Source organism: Bos grunniens, chromosome 2 (assembly GCF_055505025.1).
Source record: "Bos grunniens cultivar Pamir isolate PY7600 chromosome 2, Bosgru_T2T1.0, whole genome shotgun sequence".
Lineage (NCBI taxonomy): Eukaryota > Metazoa > Chordata > Mammalia > Artiodactyla > Bovidae > Bos > Bos grunniens.
In genome coordinates this window covers 127878235-127905889 of record NC_141166.1, presented here as the reverse complement: position 1 = coordinate 127905889, position 27655 = coordinate 127878235, and the positions used below count along the sequence as shown (strand labels likewise).

Genomic DNA, 27655 nt, shown 5'->3' with positions numbered 1-27655 from the left:
GCCACATGACTGGAAAAGGTCAATCCTCATCTCAGTTCCTAAGAAGCATAGTACCAAAGAATGTGCTAACCATCAGACAATCGCACTCATCTCCCATGCTAGGAAGGTCTTTTAACTTATGCAAACCAGGAACTTCCAGATGTCCAAGCTCGGTTTAAAAAAGGAAGAGGAACTAGAAATCAAATTGCCAACATTCGCTGGATTATAGAGAAAGAAAGGGAATTTCAGAAAAACACCGATCTCTGTTTCATCAACTACACTAACCCTTTTGACTGTGTGGATCATGACAAACTGTGGAAAACTCAGAGAGATGGAAATACCAGACCATCTTACCAGTCTCCTGAGAAACCTGTATGTAAGTCAGGAAGCAACGGTCAGAGCCCTGTATGGAACAACTGATAGGTTCAAGATGGAGAAAGGAATACAACAGGACTGTCTGCTGTCACCTGTTTGGTTAACCTGTACACTCATCACATCATGAGACAAGCCAGGTTAGATGGGTTACAAGCTGGAATCAAGATAGGCAGGAGAAACATCAACAACTTCAGATATGTGGATGATACCACTTTAATGACAGAAAGCAAAGAGGAACTAAAGAGCCCCTTGATGAGGGTGAAGAAGAAAACTGAAAGAGCCGGCTTAAGACTAAATATTAAAAAAAATAAAATCATGGCATCCGCCCCCATTACTGCATAGCAAACAGAAGAGGAAAAGTGGAAGTAGTGACAGATTTCCTCTTCTTGGACTCCAAAATCACTGCACAAGGTGACTGCAGCCATGAAACCATAAGACGATTGCTTCTTCACAGGAAAGCTATGACAAACCTAGATAGTGTGTTGAAAAGCAGAGACATTATACTGGAGGAGGAAATGGCAAACCACCCCAGTATCCTTGCTTTTAGAACCTTATGAACTGTATAAAAAGGTACAGTCTTTATCAATCTCATAATCCTATTTTAACTTCTAAAAAGCATATAATGCTACCTAGAATTGCATTATGTAATGCAAATGGTGATTGCAGCCATGAAATTATAAAATGCTTACTCCTTGGAAGGAAAGTTATGACCAACCTAGCCAGCATATTAAAAAGCAGATACATTACTTTGTCAACAAGGTCCATCTAGTCAAGGCTGTGGTTTTTCCAATGGTCATGTATGGCTGTGAGAGTTGGACTATAAAGAAAGCTGAGCACAGAAAAATTGATGCTTTTGAACTGTGCTGTTGGAGAAGACTCTTGAGAGTCCTTTGGACTGCAAGGAGATCCAACCAGTCCATCCTAAAGATCGGCCCTGGGTGTTCATTGGAAGGACTGATGTTGAAGCTGAAACTCCATTACTTGGACCACCTGATGCGAAGAGCCGACTCAGTTGAAAAACCCCTGATGCTGGGAAAGATTGAAGGTAGGAGGAGAAGGGGACGACAGAGAATGTGATGGTTGGATGGCATCACTGACTCGATGGACATGGGTTTGGGTGGACTCGGGGAGTTGGTGATGGGTAGGGAGACCTGGCATGCTGCTTTTCACGGGTTCGCAAAGAGTCAGACACGACTGAGTGACTGAACTGAACTGAATGTATGTATACCCATTTACCCTCCGCTGTCCCATGAGTAACAGGAGATCAGGATCTTGCTCTATATTGTTCACAACTGCTTCCCTGGTTATCTAGAAACTGTGCACAAAAAATATATTTTATGCATCAAAAATAGTTGTAAATAACTAAATGAATATTAAGAGACTCAATAAGATTGTGACCTGGAGCAACTTACCTTAATTTTATTAAGGGATAATGATATTTTCAAGGGATTGTTAAATTAGATAATGAATGTAAAGTACTCATCTCTGTGACTGGAATATTGTAAAGGCTCCTATATTATGATGTCTGCTGTTATTATGAGTTTTATCTCTAAAAGAGTTGTTTTTGGTTTGATTTTTATTTTTGCAGTTTTTTGGGTCTTTTTCGGTTTTGCTTGTTTTTTTGTTTTGAGGGGCAGGAGATTGTGCAAGAATCACAGGCATTTAGAAGGCCAGACTATTTCTTCTCTAATTCTCTGCCCACTAGGAGACCAGGAAGTCCATTTACACTGGGGCACTTCAGAACAAACTATTTGGCTACATAAAATGAGCATGTCTATTCCTTATGCAGCCTGTACTTACATGTAACACTAAATGAACAATCTTGAAAGGCATGGGAGGAGGGCCCGTGATGGAGACCTCTCTAGCAGGACTTCATTGGGCACCTTGGTTGAAACACTCTTGGACTCTTTCTAAATCTGGCCAAATGGATCACCAGCAGCCTCCAAAGAGAGTTAATGCTAGCGGTTATGTCTACTTTGTGTCATATATAACCAAGTAATTCCATCAACTCAAGGTTCTGTATACAATAGACAAAAAGTAGCCATACTGCTTATTCTTTGCATATATTTATTGCTTTCTTCCTGTTGTTTTTGGCACTATTTTGATCGGCACAGGCTTTCCTTTCAGATACATGGTTTGTGTTTTCTTGTGGGAAAAGCTGAGCATTTGGGAAATTAAATTAGATAAATTAGCATAAAGAAGCAGTACACCGTAGAGTGGGCGATTCTTTCATTGCTTGTATTTTCTTCTTCCATGAATAGTTCTGCTCAGGATTAGCACTGAGTACAGTAGTTTGGAAATTTCTATCTCATAAAACCAAGAACGCTGTGGTACATATACACAATGGAATATTACTCAGCCATTAAAAAGAAATACATTTGAATCAGTTCTAATGAGGTGGATGAAACTGGAGCCTATTATACAGAGTGAAGTAAGCCAGAAAGAAAAACACCAATACAGTATACTAATGCATATATATGGAATTTAGAAAGATGGTAACGATAACCCTTTATGCAAGACAGAAAAAGAGACACAGATGTATTGAACAGTCTTTTGGACTCTGTAGGAAAGGACGAGGGTGGGATGATACGGGAGAATGGCATTGAAACATGTAAATTATCACATGTGAAACAAATTGCCAGTCCAGGTTCGATGCATGATACAGGGTGCTCGAGGCTAGTGCACTGGTAGGACCCAGAAGGATGGGATGGGGAGGGAGGTGGGAGGGAGGTTCAGGATGGGGAACACATGTACACTCATGGCGGATTCAAGTCAATGTATGGCAAAACCAATACAATATTGTACAGTTAAATAAATAAATAAATAAAACTGAGATTAAAAAACAATCAAAAAGAAACCACACACACACACACACACAAAATGGGAAACAAAGGCAAGTATTTTGTTCATACTGTGACAACAATAACTTTGACTATAGAACAGCATGATACCTGGGGTCAGCATCATAAGGAAAGTGGTAATTTGCAGACAATGCTAGCAAGGATAAAATTCCTAAGGAAGAAAATTTAGGTTGCTTGACCCATTGCCCTTTGTCACATGGAAATTGTTTTTCTGATGCTAAATTCTTGTGTTTTTAATAAAAAGGTGAAAATACACCATTTTATTGCATTACTTAAAACATGGGTAGTTTTATGTTTCTCAAACAAAATGATGCTGTTTTATTATTTGTGAGAGAAAACTATTAGAGAATTTAATTAAAATTAGCCATATGAAAACCTATGTTAAAAATAATAGTTAACCTAACTTGGAATATTCACTATAGGTTAGATATTATACTAAGCACTAGACATGATTTAACTCATTTAACCTTCCAATCAATCCTATGTAGTGCTATTGTTATTCTATATTATAGAAAAGGAAAAGAAACAGAAACAGAAGATTATGGATTTTAAATGACTTGTCCAAAGTCACACTTTCAGTAGGTGGCACAGTCCAGATTTAATCTCAGGTCAGGCTTCAAAAGCCACTCTGACTTGATGTTACCTGCTTCTAGTTGATCCAAGAGAGCATTGAAAGGCATGGTTCCATTACACATGGTGTATAATGGATTTGTTGACACACTTATGCCAACTGCCTCTATAACTCTGCTTAGTGCATATGTGCATATAACTTAGTGCATATAACTCTGTCAAAAGTGCATATTGAAGTAGTGTTCTGAAATAATTATATGTAAAGAATATGAAATGGAAACAATCCAGACCCACAAACCACATTTTCTATTCTGTGGTTATACTAGGATAACATTTAAAGAAAGCAGCAGAGATTTTCATAAAACAATCTCTAAGCCAGTTTTATATATATATATATATATATATATATAAACACTTTATATATATATATAGAGAGAGAGAGATAAAAAGAGTTAAATAATCACATTTAAAAATTTGGAATACGTTATATTGGTTGCAGGTTAGCATTTGAAAAAATACCCAACTATTTTGCCAAATACGTATTTTGGTTTTTATTTTCAAGTTGATTTTATTTGGCCTAATGTATGTATATGTATTAATGAATGATTTTAAAAGAAAATAGTATGCATCACTAGAAAAATGTGAACCATTTTTACTACTAGACATTGATATAAATCATGTCAGATAGCATTTGTCTACATTTAAGTTGCACAGAACCTGGAGGAAGAAATAGAAGAAACCAAAGCTATAGGCTAATGTTATGGATAGTAGGGCATATTTTATACAAAACAAACTGAAAATGATTTGGCAATGGTTCACTATGTAACAACAATACAGAGAGTAAATAGAATATCAGGATTTCTAAAACAGAAGTATATGGTTTGAGTTATATATGGCAGGTTATCATGTTGACCATATTATTAACATAATTTTGTAAAACATTCAAAGTAAGCTTTACGTGTCTATTGAAATGATTTCATGTGTCCTCTCAAGTATTTGGCTTTGATTTCAATAATTCATTTACAGCAGAGTTTCATTCTATCATTTCAAAATTTTTCCCATACTATGGTATTGTGCTTAGTCACTCAGTTGTGTCTGACACTTTGAGACTCTATGGACTGTAGCCCACTAGTCTCCTCTGTCCATGGGATTCTCCAGGCAAGAATACTGGAGTGGGTTGCCATGCGTTCCTCCAGGAGATCTTCCCAACCCAGGGACTGAAGCCATGTCTCCTGAGTCTCCTGCAGTACAGATGAATTCTTTACTGCTGAGCCGTTGGGGAAGCCCCCTATGGGTCTAGAGGGAAATGCGGTATATTCTTTTATCACATAGTAAAAGAATAAGAAACATGTTTTTTTTTTTTGGTCTGTATTCACAATAATCACAATTTTAAACAAGAATAGATACCAGCAGCTCATTTTAAACTTTTTAACTTTCAAGCTAGATTGAGGTAGTAGAGTCATTAGCAAAGTGGGAATTCTCAGAGAAACAGAAATACAAACTATCATAGAGAAAAGAAGGAAATTTAAATGAACACATGAAAAATTAAATTTGTTTTCCAACTAACTGCAGTTGGCATTTTATTTTATTACTTTCACTTTTCACATGTGAATGCTATAAACATCAACAGTTATAAATGCTGTTTGCTTTATGTTCCTCAGCTCATATCTTTCAGCTCCTACTTCTATCATGAATAGCTATTTTTGAAAACCTTTTTTAATGTTTGTTTTCATTCATTCCAATTTAGTTCCTAAAAAAAATATTTCTGATGCTGTCTAAGCAAACCCTCCTACTCTTTTGGTCATAATTTGAAAACTATGAAATTTTGTTTATATATATATATATATATATCTTAACCAATGGCCTGGATATAAGTGTGTTCAGCAGAAAAGGGCAAAACAACCCAGTTAAGGAAAACATTTTTTTCCCATGATGGTAGCTGAGTTATCTAAATTCTGTTACTAAAAAAGAGCACGGGCATTTTATATTTGCATGGGTAAGCAGTCTTTCCCTAAATAATAGTTGGTATTCCATAGACACAGGGTAAACTCAAGACAGGCATTTAAAAATAAGACCATGTGGACAAATTCTTTGTGTTCATAATTTTCAGCATAGAAGAGTTCTAAATTAAGAGAAGTAAACTACACATAATGTGCATAAATGATTTGAAAAGAATATTTTTGTTAGACTTCTCCTCATATTCATCAATTCTCTTCACTCTCACTGAACACAAAACACTCGTCACTGCTGTGGCATTTTTCTCAAGAATAGAGCCGTCTTTGCCCCAGTGATGTCTTCACTGAAATAGCAGGACTCATGCCACTCCTTAGCTTTCAAAGAGTGTTCTTCTCTTTAGAGTATCATTTTTACACTGTTCCTTGATCCCTGTCTGCTTCCCACTACTATCGTGCATTGCAAAGTCAAGTCAAATTAAGGACTCTCTAATATGCAAACACCAGCAGCGCTCAGCTGCTTCTGTTTTGATGGACTCCAGACGGACTCCACAGTTGTAGGTCTGTGACTGTCTCACACACAGTGATTGATCTGTGGGCCATCTTGTTTATGAAACCTTTCAGAGAAGTTTCCCTGAGAGCACTCACTTCTGTGAAAGGCATGCATTGAAATTCCATAAATCTTGATTTGGATTGGATTTACTTTCAAATCCTTTAAATTACTAGAATGATACATAGGATCATAAACTTATAGCTGCAAGAGATTTCAGAGACAATATAGCTTAAATTTTGCATTTTAAAATATAGAAAAGAACCTTGGCATCTCAGCCTAACTATAATATCCTGGGAACACAGTCTATTTAATATAAAGTGATAGTTAAAACCTTCTTAAAGTTTCCAAAGTAGAAGTCATTGGCTTGAGTTATATAGGGTGGATTATCTAGGTTGATCATCTTAATTGCATAATTGTATAAAAATGAAAATGAGCTTTAAGTCTTTCTAATGAAATAATTTCTCATGTCTTCCTACATATATGCTCTGTTTTGATATTAAGTATTCAGTTTCTAGTGGAATCTTGTCTATTATTTTAAAACTTTACCCATAATAATCCTTCATAAAAGAGGTAGTACTTAGATGGTATTTGATCATAGGTAAGGCAGCCATATACAAGCTTATAGAGCAGATGTGAATTCAAGCTAAAGAGCAGCAGTACTTGTCATTAATGACGTCTGCTCCTGAAATCTATTTCTATATGAACTCCATCTAGCCAGTTTTTAAATTTTGTTTTACACATGAGAACTTGCAGTAAAAGGAGGTAATCTTTTTTATGTCTTACCTATGGCTAGGCCAATTAAAAAAAAATCGGTAAAGCTGACCTAATCTCATTGGTTGCTAAATCTATATTTTTATCAACTCATTTCTTCTTTTTTTATTTTAAATTTATTTGTCTTAGTTGAAGCTAATTACTTTATAATATTGTGCTGGTTTGGGGTTCAGGATGGGGAGACACATGTATACCTGTGACTGATTCATGTCAATGTATGGCAAAAACTCGTCTCTTCTAAATACAATGTTATTTTTCTCATGATTGGTCTACATAATCACTGCTACCATACAGGAGGTATACAAACAGAACCATAAATAACCATAAAAAGACTATATAAATAGAACTGCCTATGTGGCATAATGAAAAGAGCCTTATCTATGTGAGGTTTGATGACAAATTCAAAGTTTCAAATTAATTAGCTGCATGATTTTTGATCAGTTACCTACACTAAATATGAGTTTCTACATCTTCAGAATGAATTAGAATATTAATCATGATGAGAGATTAAGGGAAGAAATTTATGTAGAGGCCTTGTACAAATTTCCTGTCCTTATATATGTCTACCTGTACTGAACCAACTCATGTGTCTCTATGTTTTAAGCAATTTTAGGTTTTCCCTAATTAAGATTTTAAGATGAGTAAATCTTGAGGAAAAAAAATACTCCTTCCAAATTTGGAGCAGCTGCTATGAATTGTGAATGTATCTCATTTGAATGATTGTTAACACAAAATGTAGAAACATTTTATGACGTCAACACACTTTGCTTTCTCTTGCCTTTTAGGAGCCTAAGTTGCCAAAGGATTACCTTGCACAAAAATTTGTTCTTCTCTTTCGTTTGTAATTCTGTCATAACCATCATTCATCTCACTGCAGTGGCCAACAACCAGGCCTTAGTGGCCACAAATCCTGTAAGTAAAATAAGGTCTAAGTTCCGGGGGTTAATGGGGAAGAAATAGGAGAGGTAGGGAGCAGGGGTTCATACATGTATATGTATACGTTTAAGTACTAATATATGCATAGTTTATGTCTGACACATAAAGAGTATGTATATGTAGCTATATTCCAATTGAGAAAAGTAAATGTATCTCAATATTCCCCAAGGTATAAATATTGAACAGCAAAAGGAAAAATACTTTGTTTCAGTTATCGATACGTTGCATGTTTTCACCTCATTTTATGGTTAGAATCTTGCTGCTGGTGGGACATAATATTTACTCAATCACATTTAAAAAAATCAATCAAAGCAACTAACTCTAGTTAGAAAAAGACAGGACATGAAAATGGAAAATGGAAATTATATGCTTGATATCAGGCTGATTTAAAAGAGTTGATAAAACCAGGGGAGAAATGACTTATATGTGTATAATGTTAAATTTTACCAACATAAAAGTTTTAAAATACTCTACGCAATCCTAATAGCCTCAGCAAGCCTTATAAACTGTTCCCTACAATCGCTTTGGAAGCACAGGTTTTATGATAAGTATCAAAAGACATACAAAATAAGCACAGAAACTATCATAACATAAAAACTATATTTTAAAAACATAACCTGACGTTTACTTATATAAAGATATACATTTTCTGCAAAACTCCATGGGCATTTAAGCTATATTTAAATTAAAATATCTGCATAAATAGCAATCATAAATTTGAGTTTTTTAATTGCCTGCTTTTATAATATTTGTAGCATCTATACTACAGTTTTGGATGTAGATTTGTATGCATATGTATATATGCATACATAAAGTAGTTTTTTAAAGATTAAGTTATCTAGTTTTTGAAATGAAGGAAGGGAAGGAATTTTCACACGATGAGCCAATAACCAATCTTCTCATATGTGTTTTATGTGTGCTTTTAGGGTGACTTGCAAATTCTAAAATTCCCTGCATTATTTGCACATGTGCATCCGGATTGCTTAATCTTGTATATGTTCCACTCTAAAGTCACTGGGTGAGAAAACACTGGAGTATAATTAGCAAAACAAAAAAATTGGCGAATATCCTGCCATTTTAGAGTGCATTTCTCTAGAGCAAGGAGATTCAGAGTTTTGTCATAAAGCTTCAGAGAAAGAGACTCTAAATATTATGCTTATATACAAGGATGTTCTGTTTAACACATAAGTTGCAAAATGTAATGTAGTTACTTTTAATATATTCTTGGAAAATTTATTATCTGTTTATAACTCCAGTTCTGTCATAAAAATGTTTTTCTGCAGCACGCTTTTTTATCGTAATAGTTTGTAGATTAATTTTTTAATGAAATCAGGAATTGGAAGCCCAATTGTATGTTCTGTGGGTTCACTCCTGACTGACTCTTTGAGACCCCATGGACTGTAGCCAGCCAAGCTCCTCTGTCCATGTGATATCCCAGGCAAGAATACTGGAGTGGGTTGTCCTTTCTTTCACCAGGGGATCTTCCTGACCCAGGGATTGAACCCATGTCTCCTGCATTGGGAGGCAGATTCTTTACCACTGAGCCACCTGGGAATTGTCCCAATTAGATACGTGTATCTAAAAACTATACAAATAAAATTTTATATATGAGGCTTATTATTTCTAGGTATGTAGTTAAATAACTCAGCTATATTTTTGAGAGAACATTTACATATTGCAGATGTATTTAATAAAAGAATAGTTTTTTAATTATCCTCCGTCAGAAGGTATAACATTTGATCGAGAAAACAAAATTGTGTTCAAAGTGTAGCTTTGATTGATGTTTTTGTAGTTTTTGATTGATGTATGAATATTAGCAAATAATTTAACTTCTTCAATACTCAGTTTTTTGTCTATAAAATGTGTGACTAGTGATGTAAAGCATGCCTCGCAGAATTACTTTGGGGATTACATAAAATAATACACACAAAAATATTTTTAAGCCAGCTCAATGCACTAACTAATGTTATTACTAGTATTCTATGATAATCTACTATTTATTTTCTACTGCATCTAATTTCCAGTTTTCCTTTCAGTGCAAAAAGCTTCTTATTCTAAAAACAATGATAATACACACTATTTGAGATCCAGTCTGAAAATCGGAGTTGATGGTAGTAACTGGCTGTGTATTTCTGGGAGAGCTTTAAATGTATTCCTCTTGTTGACGGAGTAAATAATATCTTTTACTCCTTTATGTTTTCTTTATGCAATATTTAAACATCTCTTCCTGTCTCTTTAAGAGTAAAAAAAAAAAAAAAAAGAAAGTGAAGACCTCAGGAAAAGAGAAGGGAAAAGCATAGCGTTTCCTTCTTTTACCTACATGAAATCCTCAAATCCTGTATTTAAATTAAAAAAAAAAGAATGGGTTAAGTAGATATTATTTAATAAGCATACACACTGGTAGCATGCAGGGCTTCCTCAAGTATTTGGCACTTTTCATGAATGCTTTTAAAATTATGAATATCATTATTACAAGTTTTCCAATAGAATGTAACAATCAAGGAGTTCATGATGACATAGTTAAAATAGACATAAAGTCATTCATGGGTAAACTTTTTTACTTGTAATTACACAATAGCTAGAACAATATTAAGAAAATACACATCCACTAAATGTAGTAAATTTGGAATTTGCATATTTCCTGGGAGATGTATCATCAATCTCTGGAGTCAGTGGCTAAATCCTTTAAGGAGGCACCATTAGATAGGAATGAAGACTGGCCTTTACAAATCTGAATCATTAGTGGGAAAAATCTGGTGTAGAGGAGAGAAAAGTCTGTGTTTCTGTACAACTAAACTAAACTAGAATATTGCTTTACATGTTCATTTATAAACAACTAAATATTGATTGCCTTCTGGGACTCCCTTGGTGGTCCAGGGGTTATGCCTGTGTTTCCACTGCTTGGGCCCAGATTCCATCCCTGGTCAGGGACCTAGGATCTCCCAAGGTGTGTGGCACAGCTAAAAAACACAGACATATACATATGTGTGTATGTGTGTGTATGTGTGTATAACGTATATATGACTTTCTTTTCCCCTCACAGGTTAGCTGTAAAGTGTCCCAGTTCATCCATCTCTACCTGATGGGCTGTAACTACTTTTGGATGCTTTGTGAAGGCATTTACCTACACACGCTTGTTGTAGTGGCTGTATTTGCAGAGAAGCAGCACTTGATGTGGTATTATTTTCTTGGCTGGGGTACGTGCCATTATGCATATCTACTGATCCATCTTTTAAAAAAGCTTTTGAAGGATGCAGAGTTCCTTTGAAATAAAAATATACTTATGATTAATCATTTTTAAAACAATATCAACTGATTAACCTTTGCTTATTGCTGTAAATTAAAATATTTAAAGTACCACTGACTCACTGTTTTCAGTAACTACAGGACAATTAATGATACAGGTATTTTTTTTCTATTTAATATTCCAGTGTATGTTTTGGCTGACTATGTAGTGACTAAAACAATAGAATTATAAATGAAAGGATCTAGTCTTTGCACTATTCTGAATTTCCTTTTTCCTCATGTACAAAATGAGGGCATTGGTCTTAACTAGCTTTGAACTTCCATTATGAAAAGGCTTCTTTAAAAAAAATTATCATTTTAAGAATAGAGGATTCAGTAATTGAATTGACAGCCAAAAAAGTCTTTTTCCACACAATCATCTGACGTGTTATTATTCACAAAGCAAAAAATAATACATTTTTGGCATATTTCTTAAATAACTGGAATAAAGAGAAACATAAAATATTAAAAAGAATGCAATAGAACTAGTTTCCAGAAACAAAACTGAAATTATATTTATATATCTATCCATCTATCTATTTACCCAATCAGATAATAGAAGTAGAGATATAGAGGTACCATAAATATCAAATCCCTTATGATTATACAGTGGAAGTGAGAAATAGATTTAAGGGACTAGATTTGATAGATAGAGTGCCTGATGAACTATGGACGGAGGTTCATGACATTGTACAGGAGACAGGGATAAAGACCATCCCCATGGAAAAGAAAAGCAAAAAAGCAAAATGGCTGTCTGAGGAGGCCTTACAAATAGCTGTGAAAAGAAAAGAAGTGAAAAGCAAAGGAGAAAAGAAAAGATATTCTCATTTGAATGCAGAGATATATTCCAAAGAATAGCAAGGAGAGATAAGAAAGCCTTCCTCAGTGATCAATGCAAAGAAATAGAGGAAAACAACAGAATGGGAAAGACTAGAGATCTCTTCAAGAAAATTAAAGATACAAGGGAACATTTCATGCAAAGATGGGCCTGATAAAGGACAGAAATGGTATGGACCTAACAGAAGCAGAAGATATTTAAGAAGAGATGGCAAAAATACACAGAAGAACTGTCCAAAAAAGATCTTCACGACCCAGATAATCACGATGGTGTTATCACTCACCTAGAGCCAGACATCCTGGAATGTGAAGTCAAGTGGGCCTTAGAGAGCATCACTACGAACAAAGCTAGTGGAGGTGATGGAATTCCAGTTGAGCTATTTCATATCCTAAAAGATGATGCTTTGAAAGTGCTGCACTCAATATGCCAGCAAATTTGGAAAACTCAGCAGTGGCCACAGGACTGGAAAAGGTCAGTTTTCATTCCAATCCCAAAGAAAGGCAATGCCAAAGAATGCTCAAACTACCGCACAGTTACACTCATCTCACACGCTAGTAAAGTAATGCTCAAAATTCTCCAAGCCAGGCTTCAGCAATACGTGAACTGTGAATTTCCAGATGTTCAAACTGCTTTTAGAAAAGGCAGAGGAACCAGAGATCAAATTGCCAACATCCGCTGGATCATCAAAAAAGCAAGAGTTCCAAAAGAACATCTATTTCTGCTTTATTGAGTATGCCAAAGCCTTTGACTGTGTGGATTACAATAAACTGTGGAAAATTCTGGAAGAGATGGGAATACCAGACCACCTGACCTGCCTCTTGAGAAACCTATATGCAGATCAGGAAGCAACAGTTAGAACTGGACATGGAACAACAGACTGGTTCCAAATAGGAAAAGGAGTATGTCAAGGCTGTATATTGTCACCCTGCTTATTTAACTTATATGCAGAGTACATCATGAGAAACACTGGGCTGGATGAAGCACAAGCTGGAATCAAGATTGCCGGGAGAAATATCAATAACCTCAGATATGCAGATGACACCACCCTTATGGCAGAAAGTGAAGAGGAACTCAAAAGCCTCTTGATGAAAGTGAAAGAGGAGAGTGAAAAAGTTGGCTTAAAGCTCAACATTCAGAAAACGAAGATCATGGCATCTGGTCCCATCACTTCATGGGAAATAGACGGGGAAACAGTGGAAACAGTGGCAGACTACTTTTTTGGGCTCCAAAATCACTGCAGATGATGGTTGCAGCCATGAAATTAAAAGATGCTTACTCCTTGAAAGGAAAGTTATTACCAACCTAGTAACATATTGAAAAGCAGAGACATTACTTTGCCAACAAAGGTCCGTCTAGTCAAGGCTATCGTTTTTCCCGTGGTCATGTATGGATGTGAGAGTTGGACTGTGAAGAAAGCTGAGCACCAAAGAATTGATGCTTTTGAACCTCGGTGTTGGAGAAGACTCTTGAGAGTCCCTTGGACTGCAAGATATCCAACCAGTCCATCATAAGGAGATCAGTCTTGGGTGTTCATTGGAAGGACTGATGCTGAGGCTGAAACTCCAATACTTTGGCCACCTCATGCGAAGAGTTGACTCATTGGAAAAGACTCTGATGCTGGGAGGGATTTGGGGCAGGAGGAGAAGGGGACGACAGAGGATGAGATGGCTGGATGGCATCACTGACTTGATGGACTTGAGTCTGAGTGAACTCCGGGAGTTGGTGATGGACAGGGAGGCATGGCATGCTGCGATTCATGGGGTGGCAAAGAGTCGGACATGACTGAGCGACTGAACTGAACTGAACTGATAAACACACCATCTTTATTTTTTCACTGAAATAAATTTTATTTCTATTGATTGATATTTTGATAGTAAAAATATCAGATATATGTTTCCCAAGTCAGTGCAATTTTTGCTCAGTTACCTGCATGTGTGTATGTGTGTATGTTCATTTGTATGCAACTCTTTGCAACCCCTTGGACTGTAGCCCCCAGGCTCCTCTGTTCGTGGGATTTCCCAGGCAAGAATACCGAAGTGAGTTGTCATTTCCTCCTCCAGGGGATCTGCCAACCCAGGACCAAATCCTCATCTCTTGTGTCTCCTGCGTTGGCAGGTGGATTCTTTACCCTGCACCTCCTGGAAGCCCATGTATATAGGCTATTAGTGTATCCAGGTTGCCTTTATAAAAGCTATCCTCATTTTATCTTTGAAATATCTAATTTAGAATGCTAAGAGCATGCAAAATTTCTGATATATAAACCATCTCTCTCCTTTTTTCTTCACATAGTCAGTGTCAACTTCTTCCCACATCTGATTATCTACAAAATATTGTCTAATTCCATCTTACAGAAAATGTGTGGATTCTGAATTTCTTCTAAGCTTCTGAGAATAGGCAGCACATTTATGAACTTAGGCTCTGGAGTCCACTGATTCATAATGACTCATATTAGAATAAACTATACACACAAATACTTGAAAATATAGATACATAATACTTTACCAAATTTACTGTTCAACTAGACAGATAATACTTACTTGATAAGCATATAATGGCCAGTTATTTTTGCTCCTAGAATATCTCTGAGTTCCAAGGTTCATAATATATTTTAGGAATTCCATCTATAGAGAAAGTTGCCTATTTATTTTCTGTTTGACATTTACAGGATTTCCATTGATTCCTGCTTGTATTCACGCTGTTGCCAGAAGATTATATTACAATGACAAGTAAGATAATCTCTCTTTTTTATTTCGATTGGAAGTAAGTAGAATGAAAATATTCAACCTAATTTCCCTGCTTTTTCCCCTAGCTGCTGGATCAGTTCTGATACACAACTCCTCTACATTATCCATGGCCCAATTTGTGCTGCTTTATTGGTATGTAATTAAAATGCTCCTTTTCCCATCATTGTTCATAGCGCAACTTTATTTCTTGAAACATCTAGCCTATGGTATCCTTTAGGATTTCAGTGGACATAGCATACTCACAGTGTTTGATTGAAGAGGGTTTAATGAAGGTGTTGGTTTATTTGAGTTTTTTTTTTTTTAAATAACTGGAGGACTTATTTGAAGTGATGGCAAAAAGAGTAAAGGAACTAATTCACAAGGATGGTGAGGTAGCAGGGGCCAACAGTGGGATGCTATTATCATGGCTAGACTTGAAGAGAAGAGGAGAGGACAGAACAGTGTTCCTTGGGTTGGGTGAATGTGAGGAGGGCTGGCCCAGAAGGAAGTGTGGCCTTGGGTAGAGGAATGCAGCTACTGCCAAAACCACAGCCTAACAGGGAAAAAGGAGAAAGAAACACTCAAACTTCTCTCTCTGCCTATGCTCTGATCTCCTGGTTCCTCCCATTGGCCAAATGCAGCAAAAGTCTGAGGGCAAGAAAGTCTGGTGATGAAGTGGTCCTCAGAGCTGCCTCAGAGCCTCCAGGGTGCCGAGCACAACACAGGAGGGCAGAGGAGGGATCTAGTGAGTGTGGGTGGCAATCAAAACTCTAAATCAGAAGGTTAAGGAAATAATAAATGCACTTAACAAGTGAGAAATGTAACAGCAATTAGCACAGTTCTTGAAAGAGCTTGTCCACATCAACTCTGGGAGGAAAGAGAACGTGGTGTAATTAGGATAATAGCCCATCTAGCTGCTCAGTAAGAAAGGAAGTGAAAATCCACATTATGTACATAACCCTTTTTCTGTTTTTTTTTGGCCTGACAAAAGATTAGGAGCCCTTTTTTTTCCTGCCAGGATAAAATGTTCTGCCTTTGTTTAAGCTCTAGGTCTTCCCACTGGGCAATTCCAAAGTCTTGGGAGGTGCTCTAGCGATTGTTTATATGGTCACATGTTTTTTGCACAATTTTTATAAATAAAATATTTCAACCACAATCAGTTTCTTTCCACTCAGACGTCCTCTGCCACATTTCCCCTTGAGCAGGGTGGTAATTGAATGGCTACAGCACTTTTGAGATCTTGCTAAGGGGAAATTAAGGGAGGATGCATTTAATTTGTGTTTAGTGAGAAACGTTTAGCTCACTTCAGTGCATAGTAAGTGATTGCTGGCTAATCTAGTAGGGGAGTACTTTCAGGAATCCTGTCGCCACTGAGCTCAGGCTTCCTGCTGTGACCCTAGGTGGTATCATGGTGTGAAAAATGTCCCATGGTACCTACCACCTACGTAAGCTTTATGGGTGTTGGAGTTAATATATTTCTTCTTTTTTTACTTACTTAGTTTTTCTCTAAGATAAATGAGATTCAGATGTAATTCATCTAAACTTCACAATTTTTTCTCTATTTGTATTTAAAATAAGTGGAAGTATTTACAGAAAATCAGGAGGACATTCTCATTTCTAGTTTTACATTTTAAATCAGACTTGCATTTTGGAGAAGCACTTTGCATTTAGAAGTTTTCTTATAATGGGCATCTAAATTGCAACATTTATACTGATTTTTATAATTGTGATTTTTGTATATTAGGATTATAAAATATTCTAAATTTATAAACAGATAAAATGGTATTATACTCTTCTTCTATGGGTTGGTAGTAATTTCCACTTAGTCAAAAGTTTTAAAATAATAATGAATGCCCTGGGAGGGAATACAGTAGGATACGTGGAATAGCAGCTGATGTGTTGGTTCATCACATTTCATTTTTACACCTGTTGAAGTGGCTTATGTGGCTTTTGTCTTTAACAGAGACATTCCTATGTCTGTAACCATGTTTCTTTTCATAGATATGTTTCCATCAGGACTATAGTTAGCTGTTTATTTTTGAAACATATGCTCCATTGAATTCTCTAAAAGAATAGTAGTGGAATATTTTTATGCCCAGTTATTTTCATAATACATGCCTCAAATCAGCAAATGTATGTTATTTGTCCATTGCTTTCTATATTAGCTGAGATACTATCATTATTTTTCCAATTAATAGAAGTATATAAGATACAAATTGCTTATTAGTATGCAGTTTGAAAATTTTAGATTATTAAACAAAGCACAGATGCTAAAAGTCAGGGTGGGAAAAAAGGAAAGAGAACAGCATTTTAGAAAAAGACCCCTAAGCGGCTTTTCTGGGGCTAACATCTGTAGTTCTATGGAAGGCATAAGGAATGGGCATAGAGGAAATAGACAAAATAACAGATATTGGCATGGGTGAAGATAAGAAAGAAAGTATAATTCAGCCAAAGAGTGAGAGAGAGAGAAATATATTTCTGTAGAACTCTGCTCATTTCCTGAACACTATATTTTTGAAGTTTTATGTCTCCCTTTCAAAGGGAACATTTTCTCTTCGGGAAAGTTGTTAATTCATAGGACTTTAAAAATCACAGAAAGTAATTAACAAAAAGTTCTGCTGGGTGCCAAATTTTTTTTAACCCTAGGATGATCTAGGTTGAATATCAACTAGTTTAAGTATGTGATTCAGCCTCTTCGTAAGGATGAAGAAGATTATAGTACTATGATGGGGAGTTGGGATGATTTTTGTTACACACAAATAACACAGGAAGGAAAAACTAAAAATATGAAAATGGCTATTGTGATATAATACATATTTGGATGGGCTTCCCAGGTAGCCCTAGGGGTAAAGAACCCACCTACAAATGGAGGAGACATGAGACACAGTTTGATCCCTGGGTCAGGAAGATCTTCTGGAGGAAGACATGGCAACCATTCCATTATTCTTCCCTGGAAAATTCCATGAACCAAGGAGCCTGGCAGGCTAGAGTCCATGGGGTCACAAAGAGTTAGACAAGACTAAAGCAACTTAGCGCACACACACGTATTTGGAAAGTACCTCGTTTGGACACTAATACAGAGTAGAGACTTAAAATAATTAGCCTTTGTTACAAACAATTGTTTCCTTTCTTTGGGATTAAAATATTCAAAGTTTTGGTTTTCTTAATCATAGCAGGATTTTAAAATATTGCATAAGAAAATAAACTAAACAAAACAATCCGATGTTACTCAATTGAATGTGGTCCACAATAACACCACCATAATTTTGTTTTTTAAGATATAAGTCCATTAAAATTGATGTACTTTTTAAATTAATAAATCACAATTCCAATATCTAAAGGTAACAAAAACATATTAATAAATATATTAATATCTGTACCCCATGCTCATCGCAGCATTATCCACAATAGCTAAGACATGGAAACAACCTAAGAAGGATACACACACACACACACACACACACACACAAACACACACATTAGTATTTAGCCACAAAAAATGAGAAAATCCTGACACTGGAGACAACATGAATGAAACTTGAGGGCATTACACCAAGTGAAATAAGTTAGACAGAGAAAGACAGATACTGTATGATCTCACTTACATGTGGAATCTAAACAAATAGACAAGCTCATAGAAAAAAAGAGATCATATTTGCAGTTGCCCTTAGGGGTTAGGGATGGAGGAATTGGATGAAGATGGTCAAAAGGCACAAACTCCCAGGTATAAGATAAAGGAGAACAAGGAATGTAATGTACAGCATGATGATTATTGTTATCACCACTGTATGATATATATGTAAATTGCTGAGAATAAATTGTAAAAGTTCTCAGCATAAGGAAATGTATATATATATACATGCATATATACTTTTTTGGTATCTGTATGAGATGGTTAACATTAGCTTAATGTATTGTGGTTATCATTTCACAATATATGTGAGATTAAATCATTATGCTATGCAACCTAAACTTAAATAGTGTCAATTATGTGTCAGTAAAGCTGGAGAAAAAAATAAAAGAAAAATTCAACAGCAGAAATAAAAATTAATATTTAAGCAAGTATTCTTTTCAATAGAACATATTCTTGTGTACTGAAAATATTCTAAGATTTATAAAATCAGTGATTCTTCAGTAAAGATTCTTAATATGAAATAATTTCCATATGCCATTTTATTTTCTTTTAGGTGAATCTTTTTTTCCTATTAAATATTGTACGTGTTCTTATCACCAAGTTAAAAGTTACTCACCAAGCAGAATCCAATCTGTACATGAAAGCTGTGAGAGCTACGCTTATCCTGGTGCCGTTGCTTGGCATTGAATTTGTGCTGATTCCATGGCGACCTGAAGGAAAGATTGCAGAAGAGATATATGATTACATCATAAACATCCTCATGCACTATCAGGTATGGTGTTCTTGCATCAGGAAGGCACCTTGTGATGTTCGGATGTAAATTTACATGTAGCGTTGGCTTCATTTTTGACTACCTATACAGCAAATCGATTACCAAAAAATGTACCTTTTCTATTTGGAATCAGATAATTCTATTTTTCTTTTACAGGGTCTCTTGGTATCTACAATTTTCTGCTTCTTTAATGGAGAGGTATGGTGACTGATTTTATTCCTTTTATCATTTTGTGTTTGTAATCCATTTTTTTCCTTTAAAAAAGAGACAGAATTATAAATCCCCTAGGAATAAGTATTTCAAATTCCATCTCTGTCAGAAAAAAGAAGCGTAGAGGCTCTTTGAATATATGCAATTCTTCTTCCCAAAAGTTCAGGGCAAATTAGAGTTGAGGTTAGGGCAAATTCAGACTCACTTTAAAATATTCTGTCAATGACTGTTATTCATCTAGTCTTTCAACTTACCTTTTGAACTAATCCTACTAACTCTGGACTTGGCCCTAGGCAGTGTTAGACTATCCTTATCTTCATCGAACATACACTCTAATGGGAAATAAAATTGCCTCATTTTAATTTTCCCTCTTTCTCTGTTGGCCTTGTCCACACTGTGGTCTTTGGAAACATTTTTATGTCGAATAAAAAAGATTTCTAAAAATTTAAACCCAGTTATGCACAGAAGAGTGGCAGCAGATTAGGAAACATAATCGAGGTCTCCAATTCATAACATGGCAATGTGATCTGAGATATTTCAGGATTTTTATCCAAGGCTTTCCTAATTGGAAAGTTTCAGGCACTTTAGAAATTGGTACCACATTTCTTATGCATGTGAATAGAACTGTATAGCTCAGTGGTTTGGGCTATATTGCTTTAGCTCTTTATATGTTTTTAATCTACTTGACAGTGTTAACCTATTGGAGGAGCTTGGCAAAATTCAGCAAAGTTTAGAAATTCAGACAGCAAATGATAAGACTTACACACTTGTAACTGTGAAACTTATCACAAAGCTTCAGACTGGCAATACATGGAACCAGTTAACATAACTTTATAGGAATCATTTCTATGCAACTAATCAATGTCAGAAATCATGTACATGTCATGAAAAACTATAAAATATTTTTCTCTTGTTTATGTGATACTTTACTTAGCACATAATTTCATATTTTATTTCTTAATTTTAAATATAGATTTTATTATACATATATATTTATTTATAATGGCATATAGAAGTATCAAACGTATTTAAGTGGTCTCTTCATGATTCTTCTGCTGTGTAGAGGACAAGGGTGACTTTTTCTGAAGTAAGAAGTAGAGACAGAAAATGCAATTAGGAAGAATAGATACATTGTTTTGATAATAAAATTCAAATAGTATTTATTGTGTAACTATAAATTTATTATTATATAAACTGAATTAGACAATCCAATTTCTGCCTATATAGGATTTTACAATTAAATATAGGTAAGAAAACTACAGTATGACATAAAACATGTATGAACTAAGAAAGATATACCTTTGCATCTGCAGGAGCGAATTTTATTTTTATAATGGACATTTTTTTAAGTACAAATCATAATCATTAGTAAAATATTTAGTGATGGAAGGCAGTGTAGAATAAAGGCACTGACATAATAGTGCGTTTAAACCCAAAGATGCCACTTTGCTCCTGGCTGTAACATCATGGGAAATACTCTGAACCCCAAGGAGTCCCAGTGTGTATTTCTATTCAAAGGATATAAAAGCAAGCTCCTAACACAAATCTCAGAGGGATAAATGTAAACTAGAACTATAAAGTTTTTAGCACCATGCTCCATAGATAGTACATTAAAGATTCCTTATTAGGTCTGTCAAATCACTCATTTATAAAAATATATATATAAAGGGGTTCATTACTCATATTGGAATCAAATCTCAAATTGACCTTTATATTTAGAAAGAGTGCTCAGGGAATATTTAAACTAATGCATAACTCTCTAACTGCACTTTATCTACGTAAGCAATAGAGACACAGGCCTTGATATTTTGCCATGTCTGAAAATGTTGGCATTAGAAAATTATAATAATATAAAATTTTTGAGCCAAGTTGTTACCAAATCCTTTAGCTCCCCACAACATCTCCAATATCTGTCCCCCTTTCTTCATCTCTAGATATAATACCTGCTTGTGTATGATTCATTTCTCATCTTAAGAAATACTATAACCCTTCTTTTTTTGTCTCTTTGCCTCTAGTTTTTCCCTTTCTCTTAACACAAGGCATGCTGTCAAATTCATTTTGTGTGGTTCCAACTATGTCATATACTTCTTAAAATCATTTGGCAAAACCAATACGATATTGTAAAGTAATTAGCCTCCAATTAAAATAAATAAATTTATATTTAAAAAAAAGAAAAAAAATCACTTGCTCAGGCTTAATTTCCTTCTTGCTTTCCACATTAGGTCAAACAGCTTGTCTTTGTCTTAACATCTCTATTTACGTTTTTATTCTCACATTTTATTTTTATTTCTCAGCCAAAATATTCTTATTTGCATTTGTCACTAGTTAAATAATGTGGCTTGACAAGTCCTCAGCTTGCTTTCATCTCAAGTCCACTCAATCAAAAAAATGTGCACCATTAGCATACACTAGGGACTCTGGTCATTGGGAGGGCCCTCATCAGACATGGAAATGTACAGATGTTGGAGCTGGAGGTGTGCTTGAATATTCTCGTTTATGCTTACTGACTCAATATAAAGAAAATCATCTGTGTCTTATGTTAAATTAACACCAAAGTCATTATATGGGCTTCCCAGGTGGCGCTAGTAGTAAAAAAAAAAATACGCCTGCCAACGCAGGAGACATAAGAGACGCAAGTTCCATCCCTGTGTCTGGGAAGATCCCCTGGAGGAGGCATGGCAACCCACTTCAGTATTTTTGCCTGGAGAATTCCATGGACAGAGGAGCCTGGAGGGCTATGGTCCGTACAGTCACAAAAGAGTCAGACACAACTGAAGTGACTTAGCACACATGGCCAAAGGAACTGTATGCGGCCTACCTGGCTCTGGTCCCTAGCACCAAACAGAAGGAAGAGTAATTAAACTTCACATTTAGAAGAGAGGGATCTAAATACAAAAAAAGTGGAGTGATGACATTCCTAATATTTTTTTTTTCACATGCAAATTCCTATTTTTTTTTAAATGCTCATCCCATTTGTAATTTTCCATTCAACATGTTCTTCCCGCTGGGTGAAAAGCTACATGAGGATTAAAAACTCTGTTCTTCTTTTATTTTTTTCCCCAGAATGTAGCTATTAAGCTACATATCTGTCATATGGTAATCACTTAATAAAGTGAGTGCTACTGATGTTGTTGATGATGATTTATTATATTTCCTGTATCCCTAACTTCTTTTTCTTTTATCTCTTTTCTCATCTCCAGTTATCTCATTCTTTTAATAAAATGTTGATACAGAACTAAATGTTGCTCATGCCAGCTTGTGAGAATGGGGATTAATTACTTAACAGCTAGACATTCATGTGCATTTTAGCTTCAAAGAGAAAGCATAGAAAGTAAAATATGAATCTTTCTGTAGTCTGTACTAAAGAACAAAGTAATTACAATCATTTCCTAATATAAAGATGGTTTACTCAATTTCATATTTTAATTAAGAAAAGAAAGCAATATTATTTACCCATTAATATCAGTGATTTTTTTTAAAGAAAAGCTTTTGTATATAATTAATTTTGTTGTACTATTAGACATATTATCTTCGTTTGATTTAATTAACTGCTCTTGCCCTTTCTGTTTCTTTCTGTTTTATAGGTTCAAGCAATTCTGAGAAGAAACTGGAATCAATATAAAATCCAATTTGGAAACAACTTTTCCCACTCAGATACTCTCCGTAGTGCATCTTACACGGTTTCAACAATCAGCGATGGTACAGGTTACAGTCACGACTGTCTAAGTGAACACTTAAATGGAAAAAGCATCCACGATACTGAAAACGTGGTCATAAAACCCGAAAAGTTATACGATTGATAATAGAGGGTATACTGCTGAACTATTTTTTGCCACTCCTAACTCAAGGATTTGGATCCATGACTTTACAACCACAAGACTTCAGTATTAGATGAATTATTTGAAGGTGACAAAGAAAACGCTCATGAATTCAGTAGGGTGTTGATAAATGTTTCGCACTAGCTCCATGGGGGAAAATTGTCTTGATCTATGATTTTTTCCAGTTTTTAGGTTGTAAATACTCCCACCATGACTGATTTCCAGCTATCAACTTAACATCACTGCATGTGGAACTGGGTAAAGATGAGCACATTCTATTCCTGTAGGTTGGTTTGAGCCACCTCCAGGACACTACTGCATAAATCCACAAATAGTTATAAAAGTTCACAGACACGGCGGGCACAGTTCCACTCCTATTGCCTAAAGAGGCCTAGTGAAGGCTTATAGAGTTGGAGGGAAAATGACCTTTCATTTGATTTTAAAATCTTTTCCCCAAGTTCATTGCTGCAGTTGATTTTTTACCCAGAAAATGTTCTAGCTCTTTTGTTTTTATTTTTTAAAGTGAACCTGATAATTAATTATTCCTCTTTGCTTACTGTTTCCTCCCCAGGAAAAATATTGAGCAGAATTGCTGTTGGCTACTTATTTGCTGATTCATCACAGTTATACCCTTTGTCATATGCATTTTTAAGACTTGATGAATAATATATATGACATGCAATCCTGCTTTGGTATTATTAGGGAGACATCTTGGTTGATACTACAAAACATGTTGTCAACTACTTTCCTATATTAGTACACATATGGGAAGGAATTCATGTCCATGTACCTGTAAATAGAAACCTTGCCCCTTCCATTTCTACTATATGGACAAATTAGCAATTATTTTACATGAAGGAAATCAATGAAGGGTTTATTATTTCCTCAAAAGTTTGTAAAAAATTGTGAAAAATGAGCTTGTAAATACTCTTTCATTCTATTTTATAGCCTCAAATATATACAATCTACATAATTTTTAAAAACAAATGCTTAATGTAACAAAGTGTGCATGCTAATATCTGATACTGTCTCTGGGCTAATTTTATAATAAAATAGAATCTGGAATTCTATATTTGTTAAATATTTTAAAGACAACCAGATGTCAGCATCAGAAGTTTGAGAACTAGGTTTGAGAAATATCTATGATAAGATATAAAATATTTATTTAAATATCCCTCAAGGCCATTGTTTTATTGAATATTTTTGCTTTGGTGATTCAAATCTTAATAATAGGTATGTTTGACATATTTTTCCTTTTATTTTGACGATGAATTTTCATTCTAATCCAGAAAATTTAAATGACTTCTGTAACAAATGCCTGTTTGTTACTCTTTTGGTTTTTATCCCATTAAAAATATTACTTTTCTGACTTACTATAAGATGATATATAGTTTTGGAAATACTCCAGGCTATTTTTTAAAACTAGACAAATACATATCATATACAATGTTTTAATATTTTAATAGAGATAGTATATATGATAATACAATACAGTATTGCAACATTTATGGAATAATGAAATTAAGATGGAAAAAATCTTCCCTAATGAATTAAAGTGATATTTAAATGGGATTCATTTTCCCTAATGTCATTTTCCACTGAAATTTTTGAAATTCATAAGTCAATTTTGGCAGGAGAATTCATTATTTTTCTTTTTTGTGTGTGGTGTGTCAATCTGCTTAAAATAGAGTAGACTAATGACTTAGTCATCACAGGTTTTTTCTTAAGCTGTAAATAAATGGTAAGTTCAGAAGCCCTCTGAAGTTGTCCAGGAAAATCATCTAAATTAATAAGAATTCACTTATTAAAAGGACTGATCAATAGATTTATGATTTACCTATACACAGGTAAAAGCTGTATTGTTAGTCTCAGATTTATGGATTTCAAAATAAGTTGTCATAAAAAGATATGCAGGCTGTTCTGGTCTTTCTAATGCTAAATTATATAATTCCTTTAAATAAACTTACTTTTAGCTATTATTCAAAGACACAGATTCAAGTCCTTTGCTGGCACTGTCTATATGTTTCAGCATTCTACCAGACAAACTATCAAGTCTCAACCATAAATGACAATAGAAAATGTCAAATTATCCACAAGCATCATATTAAAAATACATTGTGACTTTCAAGTATTTTTACTGTGCTTTTATCATATTCAGTTTAGATCAGATTTCCTTTTTGGCCAGGATTTATCTATTGTACCACCTTTAGGCGTAGACAGTCCATGATTAATGAGTGTTAGTTTTGTACCCACATATTTTTGGAAGTAACATTTTTAAATATTAGACTTCTCTAAAGCTGAAGTACTAATAATTAAGATCTCCTTTGTATTTTACTCATGAAGAAAAAGGAAAACATATAATTTTTAAAAACAAACTGCTTTGGTATCTAAAAGCTTACTGGGGAATTTCTAACTTTTAAAATGTAAATCTGCTACTTTTCTGCAAGTACTTGCAAAAGTCATTTTAATTGTTTAAAAATTCTGGTCTGTCATTTTTTTAAATTCTAAATTTATTTAGTGTGTTTATTCATAGAATATACATTCTGGCATTTAGTGTTTGTTCTAATGTAATTCAATGTACATAGTAGTGGTAGCTGTAGTGCTGTATTTATTGCTTGATAACTTTTTTACAATGTGAACTTATTTTAATTTTCACTTGGTTTTAATATGCTAATAAAAACTATCATTTCTTTTATTTCTAAAACATACCCAAGATATTCTTTTCAATTAACTCATGTTATGCCTACTTAATGTATATCTCTATATTTTGATTGTATGAAAATATTAAAGGTATGAGCTAAAGTTGATTTTCATTCATGCTTATTGCAGTGCTGAATAATTTAAATTATAATGATTTTTAATTCTTTATAGCAACCACTGAAACACTTACAATTGATGAGTATATCTCAGTCACCCTCTTTGAAGTCTTTCATAATGCTATAAATCATTCTATAAAGCAATTTGTTTTGTAAGCTAGAAAATTCTAAATAAACTGCAATGTATGCAAATTCCTTCTAAGACTGAAAGAAAGGAAAAGATGCCCAGGGATAAGAAAATGCAGAGATTTGTCTCCTTTCTCTAAAGAACTATTTCTCTAAAGTTCTTTCTCTAAACTAATTAAGTGTACAGTTCACTCATTTCCAGTGTCCTTCGTGTATTATATTAGTGTTGTGGCCACAGTCAGTTTTAGTACATTTTCATGACCTCAGGAGTTCACCACCTGTCCTTTGCCATCACCTCTAACATCCCGTCCCTGCTGTCACCTGAGCCCTAAGAACACAAACCTATTTTCTTTCTCAGTAGACTTCCCTATTCTGGACTTTCCCATGAATGGAATTATATGGAATATGGTGTTTTGTGACTGACTGCTTTCATCTGTAATTTTTTCAAGGTTCATCATGTTTTAAATTGTCTCATCATTACATTCCTTTCTTTGCCTGAATTATTAAATTGTATGGATTTACCAAATTTTGTTTATTCATCTGTCTGTTGATGGACATTTGTGTTTTTCTGATTTTTTGGCTATTATGAATAATGCTATTATAAATACTTATGTAAATTTTACTTGGTTATATTTCCAGAAGTAAAAATGTTGGGTCGTATGTTAAGCAGTCTGAGGTCTATCAGACTGCTTTTCAAATCAACTGGATAATTTAATATTCCCATTGGCAATATTTGAGTGTTCCTCTTTCTCCACGTGCTTCCCAATACTTGTTATTATCTGTCTTTTCTCGGAGAAGGCAATGGCACCCCACTCCAGTACTCTTGCCTGGAAAATCACATGGGTGCAGGAGCCTGGTGGGCTGCAGTCCATGGGGTCGCGAAGAGTCGGACATGACTGAGCGACTTGACTTTCACTATTCACTTTCATGCATTGGAGAAAGAAATGGCAACCCACTCCAGTGTTCCTGCCTGGAGAATCCCAGGGACGGGGAAGCCTGGTTGGCTGCCGTCTATGGGGTCGCACAGAGTCGAACACGACTGAAGCGACTTAGCAGCAGCAGTCTTTTCTACTCTATTCATCCTCAGTTCAGTTCAGTTCAGTCCTCAGTCGTGTCCGACTCTTTGCAACCCCATGAATCGCAGCACGCCAGGCCTCCCTGTGCATCACCAACTCCCGGAGTTCACTCAAACTCACGTCCATCCAGTCGGTGATGCCATCCAGCCATCTCATCCTCTGTCGTCCCCTTCTCCTCTTGCCCCTAATCCCTCCCAGCATCAGAGTCTTTTCCAATGAGTCAACTCTTCACATGAGGTGGCCAAAGTACTGGAGTTTCAGCTTTAGCATCATTCCTTCCAAAGAACACTCAGGGCTGATCTCCTTCAGAATGGACTGGTTGGATATCTTGCAGTCCAAGGGACTCTGAAGAGTCTTCTC

At 35.1% G+C, this 27655-nt stretch overlaps 1 protein-coding gene across 2 annotated transcripts in view; it reads left to right on the top strand.

Annotated features, from left to right (window-relative positions):
- Nucleotides 1-26414, top strand: part of CALCRL (calcitonin receptor like receptor) — a 128115-nt gene extending 101701 nt beyond the window's left edge. For both annotated transcript variants that reach the window (XM_086371391.1, XM_086371387.1), the window contains 7 exons: nt 7847-7973; nt 11041-11194; nt 14786-14846; nt 14930-14996; nt 19031-19249; nt 19406-19447; nt 23044-26414. In XM_086371391.1, coding sequence (XP_086227517.1) covers nt 7847-7973; nt 11041-11194; nt 14786-14846; nt 14930-14996; nt 19031-19249; nt 19406-19447; nt 23044-23259 — 886 coding nt within the window. In that variant the 3' untranslated portion in view covers nt 23260-26414. The remainder of the gene's footprint in view (nt 1-7846; nt 7974-11040; nt 11195-14785; nt 14847-14929; nt 14997-19030; nt 19250-19405; nt 19448-23043) is intronic.
- The last annotated feature ends 1241 nt before the right edge of the window (nt 26415-27655 follow it).